A 20,931-nucleotide genomic window follows, 5' to 3' on the forward strand; every position below is an offset into this window, starting at 1 on the left:
GTTCATTCATTTATTTGTTCAACAAATACATACTGAATGCCCACCAGGCCTGTAGATACAATGGAAACAAGCAGACAGTAGTTCCTGCTCTCCTGTGGCTTAGAATCTAGTGGGAGAGACAGACATTTAAGAAAATGAACAAGCAAATATATGACCCTAAACTGTGACATGGGGTCCAGCATGTTCTTTACTTAAACACCTGCAGTGGCCCTATGTCTCTCCCTACCTTTCCCATCTCCCAGCCAGCCATGAGGTCTCTTTGCGTTCCCAACATGCTAGGAGTGTTTGGCCTCTGACCTTTGGTTCTTGATATTCCTGATGCCTAAAATGCCCTTGTCTAAATCCCACCTTTCCTTAAAGGCACCTCATTCCCTGCCCAGTGATTTCTGGAGGCCTTTGCAGCCCCTGAATCACACTCCTCTTCCCCAAGGCTGGCACCATGTGATACACCTAATGTTTACCAGGGCTTATGAGTCCTCTATGCTCTTGCCCCCCAAACACCCCATCCAGGTAGGTACTATTTTTATCATTATACAAAGGGAAACATACAAGACTCAAAAAGAGGGAAGTCATACGACCAGGAAGTGGCAGAGCTGGGATTCTACCCCAAGTCCTCCAACACTAAATTCTGCACTCTTCCATTGCTCTGATGATTTCCTCACTCCCCCATGCCTTTTTCAAGCATCAAATGCTTATCTGGAATCTCAAAGAGATCCCTTTCTTCTTCTTCTTCTTTTTTTTTTTTTTTTTTTTAGAGATGAGTATCTTGCTATGTTGCCTAGGCTGGTCTTAAACTCCTGGCCTCAAGTGATCCTCCCACCTCAGCCTCACACATAGCTGGGATTACCGGTGTGAGCCACCACACCTGGTCCTAGATCCTTTCTGGGCATCAAATGCACACCCTTAACATAGGCTGGGAGAGAGAATGAGACCATCAGACACCCATAAGCCTGAGAAGAGCTGCTTTCCCCCAACCGGATGACCTGCCCCAGTGTGTTCTCACCAGCTTTCCCAGGTGCACATTCTTCCCACCTGGTCCCCAGGTGAGGCGCCTTTGCCTCCCATCAGCAACCTGGCTGGCAGATCTGTGCTGGAAGCTGCTGCCCACAAAGTCTCTGAAATGTTATTAATATCTGATCCTGGGGTAGCTATATTACCTTATATGATAAAAGGGACTCTGCAGATACGATTAAATTTGAGATGGGGAGATTACCCTGGTCACCCAGGAGGGCCCTGTGTAATCACAGGGTCCTTGCAAGAGGGAGGCAGGAAGGTCAGAGTCAGAGAAAAGATGTTGTGACAACGGAAGGGGAATGCTACGCTGCCAGCTTTGAAGATAGAAGATGAGGCCATGAGCCAAGGAATGCGGGGGTGCTTAGCAGCTGGAGAAGGCAAGGAAATGGATTCATCCCCTAGAGCTTCCAGAAACGACCAGCCCTGCTGACCCTCTATACAGACTTGTGTAAATGAGGATAAATTTGAGTTCTTGCAAGCCATTACAGTTAATGATGATTTGTTTCGGCAGCATTAGAAAACCAACGTAGACCCCAAGCTTTAGGGAAGGACAATAGTTATTTATCAATGACTTCATAAGTACCAGGGACTGTACTAAGGGCTTCTCATGGATCAACTAGTTGGAATCTCACAATCTGGTAGGTGTCATCATTAACCCCCGGGGGCAAACTGCCAGCTGCCTGAGCACAGCCTGGGGCATACCCTTGAGGAACAAGACCAGAGCTTGGAGCAGGGCCCCCAGCCCCAGCCCCTCGAGGTCAAACCCTAGGTGGCTTCCCCTTACTGCCCAGGCCTGACAAATGGGAATTCATGCTCCACGCCGGGGGCTAGCGCTCCCCCACTGCGCCCCACTCCCCAGCTGTTCCCTGCCAACCAAGGATTTGCCTGAGGGCTTGGCAAACACCCTCTAAGGGAAGTCGCTTGGTGGCACACTGAGAAATGAACCGTAGAGCTGGTTGGGCCAGGATGGGGTGAAGAACTGGTGATTTGCAGGCCCAGCCACAAGCCAGCCTTCGTGCCTCCTGGCATGAGCATGGACCCTCAGCCCTGGCATGGCCCACTTCAGCCCTCCCCTCTGGACTGCCATCTCATGATCCAATCTTCAAGGACTGGTTTTGAGGAGAAGACAGCTCAGGAAGACCCACCCCCCAAAAGGCAATAAAGAGTCACCCCCAGGAGTCCCCCCTCTGGGCCACATTCACTCTGAAGTTCTGGCTGGGACGGGAGTGAAGGTGTCAGAGAGCTTAAGGATGTGGAATTAAATGTTGTGCATTTTACTAACAGGAGGTCTGTTGCTCAGTTACCACCAAAGACTTCTTCCTTCTCTGCTTTGCTTTCCTCAGACCGCATATAATCCTGGTTTAGAACTGTCTGGAAATTCACAATTGTTTCAATCCTTGTGGGCCTATTCTTGTCTCAGAAAACACCAGGACTCCACATTCATCCATCCACTCCCCACTATGTGCCGGGCACTGGAAATACGAAGATGAAGGAGGTGGTCTCTGCCCCCGAGGAGCTCTCCCGCCCAGAATCCCCACTTCAGTTCGTTACAGAGTTCAGGGCCGCACAGCCTCTGCCACGCTGCCCGCCAGCCCCCAGCATGGGGAAGCTGCCTGTGCCTACTGCCTCCACGGGCAGAACTCAGCCCCTGCTGGGCTCGTTCATCCATCCCCGGCATTTTACCAATCTGCTAGGCTGAAAGTTTTTCAGCTTGAAGCTGCCAAATTAAAGATGTCAGGTCACTCGGGTAGGGGCAGTATCTACAGATAAGGCTTGGCCAGCTCCGGCTGGGTCTTTCAGAGAGTTTAGAGGCTAAATAAAGCCTCTAAAGATTTGGTTCTAGGCCAAGCCAAGACAAAAATCTCTCCAGGAGCCTTGATCTCCTCCAAGACAACAGTGAGGACTGGCTTTCTGGCCTGATCTCCTCCAAGACAACAGGCAGGGCCGGCTCTCTGGCTGTGATTCAAAGCTATAGGACGAGCAGCAAGGGACTGAGACTCCTTGAAAACAACAGAATTTGGCTCATGGGCCACACTGCAGGATCTGCTCAGAGTAGAGGCCCCAGGGCCTGGGGGTTGTGCCCATGGCTGGGGGCCTTATACCCACACCAAGCATCAGCCTCTCCCAAGCTGAGGCAGTGCAGGGACATCCAGAGACTTTCTCTTCTTCCTAGCACAAGGCACTGGGAGGTCTCAATCAGCTACTGCCTCAGCAGAATTTACAGCAGAGAGGACAGGAGCAACCGCGGGGGAGGGGGGGGGGACCAAGACCAAATTCCAGCTGCTCTATTCTCCTGAAGGGTGGATCCCCGTATTCCAGGCTCTCAGTGTTTCAAAACTTCAGTTATTCATATCCTACCTTTACTATTTTGCCATACTCACATACTACTAATATTATTTACTTAATATTGTTCTTTACAATTGACTTTTTAAAAAACACAGTTTTATCCTAAGCATATTTGTAATCACAAGAAAGATATGCAAGTCATATTTTTTTCTAATGTACCATTAAAATATATACTTAACTATTAAAGTGCAAAATAAATATCCAGGTGCCACCTAAAATCACCTCTTAAATCACCACATATGTGGCCCACACTTTGGAAAACACCCAAATGGGGTACACAGGCATGGCCACTGCTGCATGGGGAGGAGGCAGAAGAGACCTGGGCAGGTGAAACAGAAATACAGACATTTCAGGCAATCCATTAAAAATTGGCACAGAATCACACCTGAAGGGTTAATCTGCATTACAAAAGGGTTTTTTATTCCTGACAAATGAGTTCCTTTAAATAGCAGCTGCTACAAGGCCCCCATCAGCCCTGCATACTTTTAAATAGAACCGTATGAAGGATTTTTTTGGAAAGTGTACACCGTTTTACAGATGGGAGGTGATGCTGCTGTCAGTATTCTCATCATTAGTTTGTAGATCATTAATTCCTCAAGGGAAGTCTGGGTTTAGAGATGCAGTAAACTTCAGCTACAGCTCTGGACAAAACCACTACCAACTTGACATCTATCCCCCAGGAAGATAAAGCATCTTGGAAATTACGCTAAAAATGGGATTGATTTATACGACTGGCATTTGGGCATATGCTCAGAACACAACTATTATTAATATTTAAGGTAAGTGCCCCTGAAGTAAAGTAATAGGAAAGAGAGAATTGCCTTGGATTCCTACCAGCGGCCAAGGAGTGCGCCAAGACCACTGGCAGCCCAGGACAAGAGTGCACCGTCCAGAAATGCCCCTCGGCCGTGCACGTGCGTACACGCATATGCACACGCACGTGTGTACTCACACACCCTGTCTATCCCTCACTCATCTAGAAGTGGTCTCTCCTCCTCTGAATTTGGTTCCTTTTTATCAGGACTCTTTGCATGGCCCTGACTACTTTTGCACTATATTCCTATTGCCTGCGTACTCGCCCCCTTGCTCTGAACTCCTTGTGAGGAAGAACCACGCCTTGCTCATTTCGTCTTCTCTACAGCACCAGGCAGGGTGCTCTGAATAGAACACACCTGACAGGTTTGTTAATGATGAATCAATCATTCCCACCTCTCTGCAGCCACTTTGCTTGTCTTCTGTCTCTGAGGCCAAGCCTGGTAGAGGAGGAGGGTATTCTAGGATGAGACAGGGAGCTTGGAATCTGCCAACACTTAGGCAAGGTCCCCTTCCCCCATGCTGGAGACAAGTTCAAGAACACTGTGGCAGCAAAGCAGAGGGGAAGACTTCATCCAGGTGCTCATGGGGACCTGAGAGGAGTGGCATTTTTAGGTGTGATGCGTGTCCAGGCCCCCTGGCATCCACATGCCACCTCCTTAGAGCACCTCTGAGATGGAACAAGGCCAAGGACTTGGTACACCCTTCATGAGCCCCAATGGGCCTCACTCATTGTGGCACCAGCCACACACCAAGCACAGTGCGGTGTTTAGCAATGAATACAGCGTGGCCTTTGCCCTCAAGGAGAATAGGACATAACTGAGAAGGCAGATGTCTAGAGTTCCAAGCAGAATGAAATGTGGGCTAAGACTGAGGTATAAGCCAGAGTCCAGAGACACAGTGGGCCCATGAGGCAGCCTATGGGTAGGCCCACATCTGTGCTGGGGAGGGCTTCTCAGAGTAAGCCCATTAGGAACCCCACATCCCACCCATCCCACACACTGCTAAGCTCCCAGCCGGTGCTCATGGCTCATGAGCAGACTTTTCCCTTCCTGTTCCTGGTGGGGAGGCTGGTCAGACCTAAGAGCAGAGGCCTTCGTGGGCCCACTGAGAGATGTGACTTACCCTCAGCGCTCCAAGCCGGCACCAGATCGGAGAACAAGGGGTGGGGGGCCGGGGGCCAGCCACTGCCAGCCTCCTGCTACAGCGGCTCTCCACTCCCCACCCCGGCCTGCAGCCACTGCTCCACCCAGACTCTGCGCATCAGCCATCTACCATGGGTCTGCAGTCTATTTTTACCTCCACTAGCTCCTCCTCAGAGCCACACTGTAGTGTGGGCGGGGCAGGGCTGTGATCCCCATCTTCCATGAGGAAAGGAGAGGCCCAGAGAGGCTCAGGGACGGCCTCCCATCCCCAGCAGTGCTCTGTGTGCCACGCCCTCTAGGGCCACAGATGGGCACTCTCTGCTGGGCAGCCCGGCTTGGCAGTCTGCAAACTCCCTGTCATCCATCTGTTCTCACTGGCCCTCGTAGCCACAGAACAGAAAGGGGCTGAGCAAAAGTCTGAGGTTAAAGCCCTTACAGGTGAGTCCAAGAGAGATAAAGGAAGAACTGTGTGGTGTGCCATGCTAGACTCAGAGCTGGCGTGGTTCCAAGGGGGGAGCCCTGCACCTGGGGAGGGGCAGAGAGAAGGCAAGGGGATTCATGCATCCACTCCCCTCCTGGTCTACCTCGAGGCAACCTCTCCGACAGGACAGAATTGCTGCAGAGAATGCGCATGGCCCCAGAGTGGGTCCAGCAGATGCTTCCTACCTGTTCCCACCTTGGCTGCCCACCTGGCTCCTGCCTCAAAGCCAGTTGTTACCTCCCCTCCCTTCAGCTGATCCAATTCTTTCCCTTCAAGGAAGCTCAGTGACCTCTGGCTCTTGACCTTTCCTAAAGTTCTCTTGCCTCAGCCCCAATACACCAAGTCCCCAGTGTCCTCACTAGGAAGAAGGTGGTTCCTTTGGCCCCTACTTCATGAGTGTCCTTATCCTATGGATGCCACGGAAACAATGAATTATTGGCCACCGGTTTCAAGTCAGCCAGCTCCTCTGAGGACAGCAGGCTCACCCCACTGACATGCCCACCAGGTGACTCATGTCACTGTCAGAGAAAGCCCTCAGCACAGCTGGCCTGGGGAAGGCCGGCAGCCACTCCCCCTGAGGACAACTGGTCCAGGAGAGGCAGGCACTGCTCCTCTCCCCCAGGAACAGCTGCCGGTGGGCACAGCCCCTGGCATCCCCTGGCAGGCATGCGCCAGCCCGGCTGGCTGAGTGCGGGGCTCCCCCTCGCCCATGAGGTCTGTGCACGAATCAGCCATTTCTGCCCGCACACTGCTTCGGCAGTGAGCGCTGCCAGCCCTGCCCCCTCCCCGACAAGCATCCAGGGCGTGTCACGGTTCCCACCTTCACAGTCACCAAGAAGGGGGACCCTGAGCCGGGGCTGGTCGGGGTTCCCAGCTCACACTCCTCCAGGAGAAACACATCTTCATCCTCCAGAACCTTGTCCAAAAAGCCTATTGCCTCCTCTTCCTCTTCCATGGCAGCCGGAGCCCGCGGAGGGCAAACAGGAAGCAGGGTCCACGCAGCAGCAGCAGCAGCAGCAGCAGCAGCCGCCGCCGCGCCGCCCAGGAGGCAGGCAGGCAGGCGGGGAGGGGAAGAGCGCGCGGGGCAGGCCTACACCAGCATGCTGGCCTCCCCGGAGTCTGTCCTGGCACCTGGCCACGGGCTCCCGATGAAAGGCTCCATTATGAACCTTTTCCTGCTGCCGCTTTCCAGCCCTCCTGCGCGCGGGCCGCGGTCCCGCCTCCCGCGTCCCCACCCTGAGAAAGGGGAAGCGCGGCCTCCGGGCAGCCCCTGCCGGCCGGCCGGCCGCCTCTCCCGGGGAGCTCGGCCGCCGCCGCCGCCGCCGTCGCAGGGATGTCACCGAGACGAACGCGGCCGGCGGCGCCGCAGCCAGCGTCCTCCGCGGCCCTCCGGGGTGCGCGCGGGTCGGCCGGGCGCAGGCGGGGCCCCGCGGCCGCCGCCCTGTCCCCCGCTCCGCTCGCCCCGGCCGCCCGCTCCCCGGGCTCGGGCTCGGTCCGGGCGCCCCACGGCCGCGTCCCCGGCCCCACAGAGCCCGCCCTTTCTGGACTCCGAGGTTCGCGTTTGCTGCTCTTAGTACACAGGAAATGCACGTCTTGACTTGCGAGGTGGAGCCGCTCGTTCCCTCTCTGTGGTCACCGGGCAAGCGGCTGGCGGAGGCTTCTGGCGCGGAGGAGGGAGGGAGGAGGCCGCAGACGGGCCGGGCGGGCGCAGGGGGAGGTCTGCTTCCCAGAGACAGGCTTTATTTACAACTCCTCGCGAGCCAGAGCAGGCGAGCGGGCAGGGGGGCAGCAGAGCAGAGCAGCTTCCCCGCGCAGCCGCCCCCGGAGGCTCCGTGGAAGCCTCACCAGCCCGAGCCCCCTTCGCACCTCGGCCTCAGGCTCCAACACCTTTGCGGATGGGCTGCCCAGGCCTGGTGAAAAACCACAGCTGCCATCCCCAACACGCCTGAGCGAACGAGGCTTTGTAAAAGAGAGGCCGGCCCTGCCTCGCCCCAACAGGCGCACAGTGCCAGCGGGGTCCCGAGCACGTGCCGCCGGGCACCGCGGCCAGGGGAGCCACATCCCCACTCCCAGATGCTGCGGAGACTAGCAGTACCACCCCCCTGGAGCAGAGTCCCCTCAAGACAGCCAGCCCCACAAGGTGAGGGAACACATGATCCAGGACAGGTACCATCGCTAGCCCTGCCTGCTCTCAGCCTGCTTCCCTGGGCTTCTTCCGCGGTTACAGAATCCAAATTCACCCAGAGAGTGAAGCTCACGTCTCGCTCCCTAGTCCTGATCCTGAGATGCACATACCCCTACTTTCATGGGGGAGGAGTCTAAGGGCAGCACCTAGGAGCAAAGAAAGCTCTTTCGCAACACAACATCCAGGGCAAAGGTGGCAAAGGTTGCACACCCATGAGGCTGCAGGTGCTGTAAACCAGTGAAGTCAGCCAGGTAGGGAGGGACTGGGTGAGCTGAAGACGCCACCACTCAGCTCCAGCTGACGGCTGCCCAAGGCAGTGCAGGCTCGATGTTGCCCGATCTCTGATTGTTCAAGAGAAGCTAGAATCTGGATTCTTACATGAAATCTCCTGATTTTAAAAGGATGGCGAATCATTTACATTTTTTTTAAAAGTGCAGTCTAAATGGACCACATCTGTGCCCCGAATGAGGCCCACAGACCAGGGGACTGCCTTTCCTCTTGCAGCTGGTTGTTTCTTTGGGAAGGTTAGGAGGGGAGTGTGTGGGTGGGCATGTGTGTGTGTGGTGGGAGTTCCCTGAATGCCCCCTCTGTTCCACTTTCTTACTGGACCTGACATCTTGGAATCAAAGGCACCTTCACAGCCTGAGCAAGAGCGAGACCCCATCTCTACTAAAAATAGAAAGAAATTATATGGACAGCTAAAAATATATATAGAAAAAATTAGCCGGGCATGGTGGTGCATGCCTGTAGTCCCAGCTACTCGGGAGGCTGAGACAGGAGGATCCCTTGAGCTCAGGAGTTTGAGGTTGCTGTGAGCTGATGCCACGGCACTCACTCTAGCCTGGGCAACAAAGTGAGACTCTGTCTCAAAAAAAAAAAAAAAAAAAAAAACAAAGGCACCTTCACACACGACCGACCCACTACTTTTCTTTGTAAACCTGTATGGTAAGTGCCACCGACCAGGTGATGCAGTGTCCGAGGCTGTCCATCAGTGCCTCCTGTGTCTAGCACCAGCCTCGCACGCACATATCACGTTTCCTGTCAGATGACAACTGTATGGCCACAGGCTAAAGAGTCAAACTGTCAAAACTGTTTCCAAAGGAGGGTCAGCTGTGCACCATCTTGGGCCCACGTGGTGCCATCTCCTCTCTGCTCCACTGGGCACCTCAGCTGAGACCAGGGCCCTTTGCTGAGCCTCCAAGCTGGGTGGAGGACTGGGAGGAGAGAGGAGGACAAGGAAAAGAATGGACGTGGTTTCTTATCCCTACTCCCTCCGAAATTCTGTGGAAGCTCCTGCCATTCCATTAGCAGCAGAGAACCTGCCTTCACTCAAGACAGGCTCCATCCTGCTACCAAAGCTGAAACACAGACCAAGGGATTTGGGGTGGGCTCTCTGGGGCCCCAGGGCTAACAGCCTTTGGTCCCAGCAGGGTTCAGCAGAGGCACACCCCTGTCCTGCTCCAGTCCCCGGTTTTCCCCTGTCCCTGCCCTGACTAGGTTATAAATAGCCCAGGCACATCTGAAGGGCCTTTTCAGCCACAATTCCTCATTTGGTTTGGGCGGGTGAGGCTGTTCCCAGGGCTTGGGAACAACCGGGCCTGGCATTCCCCAGGGCACAAGTGTGCCAGCTCAGGGCCCTGTGCCACAGGTTCTTCTGTCTCCTGCCCTGTGGCTCCTAGTGCATGACTGGGCTGCCCACATGGGTCAGACAAGCAGACGGCATGGAAGAAGGACCTAAAACCCCAAAGGTCCCTCCTGTGTCCCTTTCCCCACCTAAGAGAACATGAGGTGCCCTCAGAAGTCTCCTGGAGCATCTCCCACAGCCTTACCCAGGCAGTGAGATCGACACCCACTTCTTCCCTAAAACCCTGAACCTCACAGAAGCTGCTCCCCGAACATCCAAAGCATTTCTACCCACCCCACCCCAGTTGGCTGGAAATTCCAATGAGTAACTCAAATGCCCCTTCCATCGGACAGAGAGTCCACTCAGGCCCTCAGTCGTCCCCCTGGAGGGGAAGTGACTCACAAGTCCCATGGTGTCCCCCCTTTTCCTTACCAATTCCCTGAGCCAGCCCTGGACCTGAGCTTCCTCCCTGTGTCTTCCACATTGCCTGCTTCGGCCTGCTCCAGAGGGTCCCCCAGATTGCCTTATTCCAAAGCCAGAGCCTCCCCCTCCCACCCCCTGGCCTCTGCAGCCTGGACTTCCTCAAAGCCCTCAGCTCCCATGCCCATGCAAGTGCTACTTCTGACAACTCTCGGGTTTAGGCCGGCCCTTCTTTCTCCTGCCTCCTGTAAACGTGGGCATCACCCACTGGGCCCCAGGCCCCGGCCCTTGTTCTCTGCCCTTGGAGAACTCATCCCTCCTCACTTCCAGCCCAATGGCAACCTGTCACCATCTTCAGGTGTTTTGCTGGGCTCTAGGTCTGATGCATGCACCGTCTGCTGGATCTCCTCATTTGGAAGTCCCCAAAACAGCCCACACACCTGGACCCAACGACCCTTCCTCCTCCTTAGCCAGCTTCCCCTTCTGCCTTCTCCGCTTCTCTTAGTGGGGCCACCATCTTGTGACTCTTCCTTCCCTCAGTCCCCACATCCCTTTTACTAAGTCCTTCAGTTCTTCCTTCTTTTCCTTCTCCAAAGCCACCACCCCAACCAAGGTTTGCAGCATCTGACACCTACACCAGCCACAAGAATATTCCACTTTGACTCCTGATCTTGCCTGTCCATCTATCTGTTCGTTCATTCGCTCGTGCATACCCAGAGAATGCCTGGCATGACAGACACAGGGATCTGTGAGACAGGGCCCTTGACATTAGCGTGTTCTTGATCTGCTAGGGGTGAAGCACGTGTGAACAAACGAGGCAGCGTCCTCATTTATCAGCCACAGTGGGAACAAAGGACAAAGGCACTAACCCTGCCTGAGAGGCAACGCTTCAGAGGAGAGTGGCTTCTGAGCAGCGTCTGGAAATGAGGAAGGTTTCCAGGCAAAGGGAGGAAGGCCTAAAAGGAAAAGGCTAGAGGACAGAGGAGAAAAGGGGCGGGAGATGAACTTGGAGAAGTGGCCTGGAACAGCACTGGGGAGGGTGAGGGGCATGAACTCCTCCATGGGCAATGAATGGGGCACCCACGGAGATTTCCGACACCCACCAAGTCCACATCTCAAAGTCTCCAGTGGGTTACTCCCCACAAGTGGCTTTCTCCTACCCTCATCCTCCAACCCCTCATTCCCTTACCCACTCCATCAGCAAGTATTGATCAATTGCCTACGATGCACCAGGCACTGTGCCAGCATTCAGAAGGCAGCCACCAACAGGGGACAGTATGCCTACCTTCATGGAGCTGATGGTCTCTGGGGCAGACTGACCACTGTGATTAACTCCCGGGGCAGTGCCAAGGGAGGGGCAGCGCCAGGGGAAGGGCGCAATCTTAGAACTATGCAGTTGAGGAACAACTCTTCTAAAAAGGATAACATGGAAATACCTATTGTGATTTTAAATGTTCACACCCTCTGACTCAGCAATTCCACTCTAGGGAAAGTCTCTGAAAAAGCATTTCTATAAGGGCACAAAGATATATGTACAAAGATGTTCACTGCAGTGATATTTATATCAGCGAAAGACTGGAAACAGTCCAAATATCTATCCAAGGGGATTGGTTAAATGGTTTATGGTACATCCATACAATGAAATACTGTATACAGTCATGAAAAGGAATGTGGTAGATCTTTAATCATTGGTATGCAAGATGTCTAAGACTTAAATAAAACAAGAGCAGGCCAGGCACGGTGACTCATGCCTATAATCCTAGCACTCTGGGAGGCCAAGGTGGGAGGATCACTTGATGCCAAGAGTTTCAGACCAGCCTGACCAAAAGCGAGACCCTGTCTCTACTAAAAATAGAAAAATTAGCTGGGCATGGTGGTGCGTGCCTGTAGTCCCAGCTACTTAGGAGGCTGAGGCAGGAGGATCGCTTAAGCCCAGGAGTTTGAGGTTGCTGTGAGCTATGATGATACCATTGCACTCTAGCCTGGGAGACAGAGCAAGACCCTCTCTCAAAAAAAAAAAAAAACCAAGAGCAAACTACATAATAGTACCAGTAATATGATCCCCTTTAAAAAATATATGTGTATAGTTTATACACAGAAGAAATAAGGAGAATCATACAATCAACTCTTAGCAGAAGTTCTCTCTGTAGGATGCAAGTTGAAGGGACTTTCACTTTCTACATTATGTATTTCTACAAAATTAGAATTTTTAGTGATGCAATAGCAGAAAATAAGTGAAAAAAAGAAGTGTGGTAAGTGCTACGATTGGGAACACAAACTGAGCTCTGAGGGCACAAGTAACAAAGGGGGAGTCACAGGAGCCTCTCTGGAGGGGGTGACATTAAAACTCACACCTAAACACGAACAGGTTAGCCATGACAGTGGGGCTGGGAGATCAACAGGAAAGATACTGCGTGAGGCACAACGAAATGAACTTGGTCTGGCTGGAGGGCAGTGAGTGTTCATGCATTCATTCAACCAATATTTACTGAGCACCTACTGCATGCCAGGCACAGTTCTAGGCACTGGGGACTGCAATGAGCAAAAGTTTTGTTATAAAACCAACAAAATCTCTCTCTTCTGGAGCTCACATTTTAATAGGGAGCTGGCCGTGAGGCTGCAGAAGTAGGCAGGGGTCAAGTGGTCAGGTCAGGCAGGGCCCTGACCGCTATGGTCAGGGTTTGGATTTTACCAACTAGGCAAAGGGATGGTACTGAAGGGTTTTAAGCAGGGAGTGACGTGACCGTTCCTTAATGCGTCCCTCCCACTGACATCAGATTACTCTTTCTGAAACACTGCTCACTCTGTGCCCACAGGAAGCCACTAAGTCAGCCCAAACAAGGGCAGTGTGCCCCTGGCTGATGACTCAACTGATCACACTGCTGATAACCTCAGCAAGGGCCAGGCACATTCTCACCTCCAGGCCTTTGCTAGTTGCAGTTCCTCTGCTGGAAGCATCTTCTCCCTCCACTCTGCTTAGCCCTGGCACTCCCGACTTTCTCGGCAGAAGCTCAAGCCCCACCTCCCAATCTGATGGAGCTCAGTAAATCTTGGGCCAATGAGAAAGGACTCCAAGGGGCCAGTGCCAGGGCAGGCAGAGTTGCTATAGCTGCAGATGGAAGTAGATTCACCATCTCCCCAGTAACTTTACTCTTCTCTCTGCCTTCCCTTTCTCTGTGATAGCAGAAGTTACTCCAGAAATCGTATACAGAGTTCAACTCCATAAAGCAGATGTTAGGTATGAGCCAGAACATGACACTGCTTACACAGTAAAACAAATGAATAAAACAAAACTCCCCTGGATTCTGGATTTGAATCCTCTGCCTTCTGCCAGCTGTGTGACCTGGGCAAGTCATTTAAAGTTCCTGTGCCTCAGTTTCCTTGTCTGTAAAATGGAGATAATTGTAGCACCAACTCTAGGGTGGCTGTAAGGACTAGGACATGTAGGGCAGTGTCTGGCGCATGTTAAACCTTCATCTGGCACCAGCTGTTCTCTCCTTTGGCGGGTGTGTGTTGGGGGTCAGAGGGGAAGCCCTGGCCCATTCCCAGGCTTGCCTCCTACCTTGCCCAGTGAACCCAGTGCCCCACCCATCCTTTGCAGTTGGTTCCCCTTGGCCCTGGGATCCTCCGTCATGTGACTGGTTTCTGAGGAACCATCCACCCTACCTGAACACCTTGACTTATCTTCCCTGGGAGACCCTGTAAGCCTTCTGGGCATTTCCACTCACTAAGTATTTTCTGAGCACCTACTTTTTCCCACTTAGTAAATGCCAAATGTCCCCTGGGGGACCTCCCCAGCCCCTGGAACTGCTGTTCTAGACTCTCACCTTTCTAACCTCCTTCTAGACCAGTAGTTCTCAACCAGGGGCAATTTGCAACACCCAAGGAGACATCTGGCAATGTCTGGAGACGTTTTTGGTTGTCACAACTTGGGGGTGCCACTGACACTAGTGGGTGTGGGCCAGGGATGCTGCTAAACATCTACAATGTGCAGGACGACTCCCCACGACAAAGAAATACCTGCCATTTCCAGGGCACGAAGCCTGCTCTGAACGTACTCCGGAACCAGAGCTGGCTCTCAGGAGGGAGGCGGGGTGAGCGCTTACCATTGCCAGATACAGTGGGCCGAGCACCGATTCAGCTGTGCTTCCCAGCATTCCCTTCTTCCTAAGCCCACAAACCTCAGGTAGGGGTCAGTGTCCAGCAAGGTGGGCTCAGGGCTTTCAGGGGACTTTTCACAGTGGGGAGTGGGAGGGGCAAATGGTGGCAGAGAGGGAAATGGCCCAGATCAAGTCTAACTCTTTCCCACCCACTGCGCTCTCTTCTTTGTACCTCTCTCTTCCCCCTGAATTCCCTACCGTGGGGCCCTCCGGAGGGGCCATCACCAGGCAGCGATGCTGCTGGGAGCTGAGCCACCCCCATCAGGACTAGTGTGAGGAGGGGAAGGCCCAAGAGTAGCCAGAGCAAGGGGCCCACGAAAGAACTGGGGTTCACGTCCTGGGAGAGACTCAAATGCAACTGTCACCTTGGGAGCAGGTTGTTTGTGTGGTGCAGCACCAAGCACGCTCAGTTGTTTACACCACTTGGTCCTTGAATCAATCCTTCCAGGTAGGACGTACTGATGCCCATCTGTAGTTGAAGGGACTGAGGCTCAACAGGTTGCCCAAAGTCACACAGCCAGAAAGAGGTAAAACAAGGCCTCGAAGGCTCATGTTCTGAGAGGTGGCAGAGGGCAGTGGTTACGAGTGCCCCACCACTTACTAGCTGCGGGACCTTAGGTGGTTTATGCAACCTCTCTGCACCTTAGTTTCCACATCTGTAAAAGGGGGCAGTAATGGTGCCGGCCTTGCCAGGCTGTGGCAAGGACTAAATGAGCTGATGTTTATAAAGCATCGTAACAGTGCCTGGCACCGAGTAAGTGCTATGAAAGTGTTTCTAGTCTTTCTTTTCTCCCAAGAGCATCCTTCGTGTGAAAGAAAAACGCTCTGGCCTCACTAGCACCTACTAGTGGTGCTAGTAAGTAGGTGACAATGATGGAAAATAACGTCTGTGGGACAAGAGCCTGCCGGTTAGTTCTCTGCCGCCCTTCTGCACCCCGAGACAACACAAAGTCCAGCTCTGCCCTCAGATGGCTCACCTCTGTGTGGCCAAATACCTGTGAGGACACCCTTAATGACTTTCATAGCACTTGCTTATTTGGGCCAGTCGCTTCTGTCTCTCTCCTTTCCTGCCCACAGATTCCAGGGCTCCAGGGGCAGAGAATGGGTCTGGACCCTCCTACACCCAGCGCCTGGGACCTGCAGGAGATTAGCTGACCTTTACTGAATAATGTTATTTTGTGAGTGGCCTTATTGGCAGATGTGAAATACATTAATGAACCATGACCCCAGCACACTAGCAGGGAGAGCTGAGAGTTACAGGGATGAGCCAGGCCAGCCAGGTGTGGTTAATCGGAGAAGACAGCATTGGGGGGTGAGCAAGATCCCAGCCAGGTATGAATCAGGGATGGGCCAGAGATGACAGGAAGAGCTAGCTACAAAGGGGACTGAGGGTCACAACCAAGGCATGGTGGCTACCTACTTCCTACTTACCTCCTTCCCAACCTGGACAAGCCAAGGGGCCACCCTGACCCTTAGTGTCTTCATCTACTAAACAGGAGAGGGGCTCCCCCAGTGGCTGGAGGAGTTAGGTGGCAATGAAGCCCTTGGGCTCCTAGTACAGCACCTGGCACATAGGAGGATCCAGTTAGTGTTCTTCTCTTTGCAGCAGGGACCAGAGATCCACAGAGGGGAGAAATGAGGAGGCTGGCTGCTAAGTCGAGGAGGGTGGCAACTTGAGGAGAGCACGTCCCTGACTGCACCACGGGCACCCATGACACAGCCCACCCAGGCCTTGAACACGGTCTCTAGAGAGTGGAGCGGGACGCAGCCTCAGAAGCTTCTGGCTCCCCCTGTGGCCTTCCTATCCACCTAGAAGCAACCTCTTGGCTTTGCAACCTCACGTCCCAAGCCCCAAGCCTCCACAAGGGACCAAGAAAGGGACGAGGGGCAGCAACTCTTCCCAGCTTTATCTGCTGAGACTGCACCTGCCCTCCCTTCCTCCTGACCGGCCATCCCAGAACTACTTGGTTCAGTTCCACAAACGCCAGTTGAGAACTCCTGGGTGCCTGGGAGTCACTGTTGGAGGCCACAGAGATGATCAGGGTTGGGGTTCCCGATCTTGCAGAGCAGACGTGCCCCCCAAATAACTGTGCTCACCTCCCAAATGGTGAAGGGATCAGCCATGGGCCATGAAAGCTTCACAGGGAAGGGACGTCTAAGCGGGACCTGGCAGCACCACACAGCCTCCGGCATCAGAAAGACCCAAGTTTAAATAGACTCTGGCCCCCCCGGCTGCGTGGTCTTGGGGGCAAATTATGTCATCTTTCTGAGCCTCAGTTTCCTCAACTGTAAAATGACGATGGTTATAGCACCTACCCCACAGGGTTGTTGTGGGCCTTAAGTGAGACAACACAGACTTCTGTGATGAGGAGGAAGAGAAGGGGAGGAAGATGAGAGGGACAAAGGTGATCATTTCAATCCACCTCCACCCTTATCTTTGTATTCTCCTGCCAGGGGGAGCCTGACCCGTACACAGACTTTACAATTGACAAAGCATTCGCATAACACCATGTCATAGAAGCCTCGTGACAGCTGTGTAAGTCAAGAGAGAGGAAAGTCTGTGTCTTCACTTTACAGATGAACAAACGAGCTCAGAGAGGGTGCATGCCATCCCTCAGGTCACACAGCTAGAAAGTGGTAGAGCTGGGACGAAACCCAGATCTCCTCCCTGCTTTGCAGCCCCTTTTCACTGAGCTTCCTGAGAGGGGAGATGGAAGAGTCTGTGGCCCGTGGGGAAAGAGATTTTTCTGTAAGACCGCTGTCCTGGCTGAGAAACCTACACCCCACTTGTGAGCTGAGATTGAGAGTCCCTGCCCTCCTTCTCGGGGTGAAGCCAGGCACTCTCAGTTGAACTCAGCTACCAGTGATCTGTGGCCTTGGCCCTGCCAGGGTGCCCTGCTCAGACTGGGCTTGAGGAGGGTCTATGGGGCAGGGCTTCAGGTTTCACTCGATACCTCTGCGGGCTGCAAATCTCGGGGGCATAAACTGGGACGACAGTAGCAAAGCGAGGCTGTAGAGGGGTGTGTCAGGGAGTGAGGAGTGTGCGTCCTGCTAATACCACAGACACCGGGCTTCATCTGGGGCCACCACACCTGCCAGGACTGATCCAACCCCAGAAAGGAGCTGGTTGCAAAAGCAGACCCAGTCCTTGTCCAGCAAATATTTATTAGACAGGGTCGTTGCAATGCTCTTGTCTCCCACCCCTCCAAAAACTGATGAGAAAAGTCTTGTGGGCCCTGGTCACCAGGGACTGAGTACTGCAGTGAGCCGGGCCTGGCATTGCAGGCCTCACCCGAGCTATTCTGCTCCATCCTCCCAACTGCCCTTCAAGGGAGTGAGTTAGCACTATTTAGAGACAAGGAAACTGAGGCCCAGCGGTATTAGGACACCCATCCAATGTCTTACAGCTAGGGAGTAGTAAATTTTCATCTGTCCAAAGCTTATGTTCTTTCCATTCTCTGGGCTGCTGAGAGAGCAAGACTGTGATGGTTCATTTTATATGTCAACTTGACTGGGCCACGGGGTGCCCAGACATTTGTCCAAACATTAATCTGGGCATGTCGGTGAGAGCATTTTTGGATGAGATTAACATTTGAATCAGTAGACTGAGTAAAGCACCTCCCCAGTGTGGGTGGGCCTCGAATCCATGGAAGACCTGGATAGAACAAAAAGGCTGAGCAAGAGGGAACTCCTCTTGCCTGAATACTTGAACTGGGACACTGGTCTTTGGATTGAACATTGGCTCTTCTTGGGTCTCAAGATTACTGGCTTGGGGGCTAGAATTTATACCACTGGCTCTCCTAGTTCTCAGGCCGTTGGGCTTGCATTGGAACTACATGTTGGCTCCCCTGAGTCTCTGGCAATTGACTGCAGGGATTAGGACTTCTTAGCCTCCACCATTGCCTGAGTTAATTACCTCTAATAAATCCCTTTATATATATGTACACACACTCATACACACACACATTAAATACATACAGACACCCTATTTTGTTCTGTTTCTCTGGAGAACCCTAATACAAAGACCAAGTCTTGGGCTTCCAGGCACAAGTTGGCCGCTTATTTGGGTGTGGAAGACTCAGCTATCAGACTGTGCCAGAGGCCAGATATCTGAATATCTAGAACAATTGTCTAATTTGATCCAAAAGTTCCCTCTGTTCCCAAGGCCTCAACAGGAAGCCTGGCAGGGGAGGGGACCCGCCTGGCCAAATAATCACAGCCAAGTAGCAGAAATCTTGGCCTTTTATTATTTTTTTTTAACCCAAACATCGCCAAGTACTCGGGAAGAGGTGTCAACTCCTTCCAGGCAGCCCCGTGGAAACAGCAATACTAGCACAGTCCACTAGGTGGGGCCAGTGACACAGTGGAAAGAGCAGAAATACAGGGGGTGCAGCCGGCTGGAATCTCAGAATCCGCAAGTTGGATAAACACTCCCTACCCCTACCTCTCGAGGCTTCTAGCCAATGGTGTAAAAATCAATCCTGGGAGCCCCAAGCACTTTAGTGGGTTGTGTCACTCTGTAGTGTCTGTAGATTTCAAAGTTCTCAAACTGAGTTATTCCATCATGAGCCACCAAGCAAAACAGGCAGCTACAAGTGAAGTCACTGCCGTAAAGCCCTAGAGCACCAGGTGGGCCACCTTCCCGCTGAGCCTGTGATCTCTTCACTAGAGAAAGCACCTGACAGTACCTTTCACCGGGGAATCTAAAAATCAATGGACAAATGCTCCAGCACGGTGGTCGTGTGACGAAGGAAGGAAACGGGGACAGGAAGCAAAGAGGACAGCAGAGAGGGGAGAGGGAACAGCAAAGACCCTGGCCCTGCAGTGAGATCCACAGGGCATCTTCCCGCCCTGCTCACAGTGGGCAAGAGCTGAGTCCCCCCTGGGGCCTCTGAGCCCTGCTGTGGTCTGAGCCCTGAAGGCAGGGGTGGGGGGCAAGTTTTCTCCTTCTTGCTTTCCCCTGGTGGGTCTCGATTCAGGCCCTGGAATACCCTCTCCTCTATTGGTAGCAAAAAACCTGCCCCTGTATGTCCACGACGGCTGTCTCTAACCGGCCACTCCTTCTTAGGACCGCAGGGCGACAACACCCCAGACTGCTGGCTGTGGGGGGCCGTGGGGCTGACCAACACCTTTGCTCATCCCCTCCACCTCCCACTTGCCCCCATTATCCCTTCCCAAACGTGCACTGCCTGCAGTCGCTAAGCGCTGCCTCAGCCTCTGTTGCCATGGCAACAATGTGGCTTCCCCCAAGTGGGAAGCGGTTGCCAAGGCCCTGGTTGCCAAAGGCTATAACAGCCACCCCGGTGTGTGAAGAGGGGGTGAGAGCTCTGCAGAGGGGTGGAGGGTGGCCAAGGAGGCTGGCGAGGGAAGGAGCCAGGGGGTTCTCAAGAATGGTAGTGTCTAGGAGCCTCGTGCTGGAGTGGGGGGTGTCAGGCCCCTGCAGGAGGAGAAAAAGCATCACATGGCATCTCAGTGATGGCTCCTCTGGTGGCACTAGGGGGAAAAGAGGAGATCCCCACAAAACACACCTGGACCAGCCTGGACCAAGGAGGATTGGGCAGTCAGAGCCCCACCCCCACCCCTGCAAAACACACGCTGCCAAAGAGGAACAGCTTTGGTTCTTCTCCCCATCTTCAGGAAGCTCTGTCTTGCTTGCTCATGTGTCCCAGACGTGCACACACAAGCTGGGCCCAGACAGAGTCAGTCCCTGTCGCCAGGAACAGCATCAATTACAAGGATTGCAAACCCTCCACACATTTCTATCCCCCTGGCCTGTCTCAGAGCACATACTTAATATTCCTTCTCCAATGCTTCTCTTTGGAGCAGAGCTCTCGCCTCTGTCAACAAGCAGAGGGGTGGGCAGCATCAGGGTTTATTCCCTCCTAGAGGGAACAGAGTAGGGCTGGAGGGGCCCTCTGTCCTCAGGGAATGCCACAGAAGCAGCTCACGCCACCCCTCAGGGAGCATTCAGACCAGCCTTGGCTTCGCTGGGGCCAACATCTGAATGTTTACAGCCCACAGGCCACATAGGCAGCCCCTGGCCCTGCCTGGGTGCAGGGAGAAGAGACTGGTCCCTGCTAGAGTCCTCTTCCCATCCTGCCAAGGAAAGAGACTGCAAGGGAAGCCAAAACAGGAGGTGAGGGGGCCAGAGGCCTGGGGACCAGATGGCTGCTAGAGGAGGACAGACAGGTGCAGGGTGGCAACGCAGGTGGAGGAGAGGAGCCTGGGACCAGTTGCTATGATGAGGGTACCAAGGACAGCCAGGTCCAAATGTCCCCAGTCCCATTCCTTCGGTATCAGCCCAAGGCAGAGCCCGGCCCACGATGCCCATGCCTTCGTCTCACTCCTCCCCAAACCCAGAAGAAAAAGCAGATGTACCTACCCCAGGTGCCAACCCCTCAGGTGGGGTGGGGGAGATGCTGTCCCCGCCGCCCTGGCTGCGGGCGCTGAGCTGGGGGGACATGGTTGGCGACTCGTCGATGTACGGCATGGTCTCTGAGCCCTCCGGGGGCCCTTTCTGCTCCTCATTCCCCTCTCCGTCGTAGTCGTCTGCCCCGTAGCTGAAGTCTGAGACAAGGAACAAGAAAGGCCACTGAGAGTCCTCCACAAGGGCTGCCAGGGACTGGTAGCGCAATGGGCGCCTGCGGCGGCCCCCAGCTGCCATGACCCCGGCCACACCATCCACGCCTGGCCCGGGCAGGGGCTGCGGGGGGGCCTGGGCCTGGCGAGGGGCTGGGCACTGC

At 53.9% G+C, this 20,931-nt stretch overlaps 1 protein-coding gene across 3 annotated transcripts in view; it reads right to left on the reverse strand.

Annotated features, from left to right (window-relative positions):
• The window catches only part of ABR (ABR activator of RhoGEF and GTPase), a 174,142-nt gene that overhangs the window by 70,422 nt on the left and 82,789 nt on the right, over positions 1–20,931 (reverse strand). For 2 of the 3 annotated variants that reach the window (XM_069482192.1, XM_069482193.1), the window contains one exon: positions 20,571–20,755. In XM_069482192.1, coding sequence (XP_069338293.1) covers positions 20,571–20,755 — 185 coding nt within the window. Of the gene's footprint in view, positions 1–6,619; positions 6,755–20,570; positions 20,756–20,931 lie in introns of those variants that run through there. The other variant, XM_069482194.1, reaches the window with a different exon arrangement.

The sequence above is a fragment of the Eulemur rufifrons genome, chromosome 9, assembly GCF_041146395.1.
Source record: "Eulemur rufifrons isolate Redbay chromosome 9, OSU_ERuf_1, whole genome shotgun sequence".
NCBI lineage: Eukaryota > Metazoa > Chordata > Mammalia > Primates > Lemuridae > Eulemur > Eulemur rufifrons.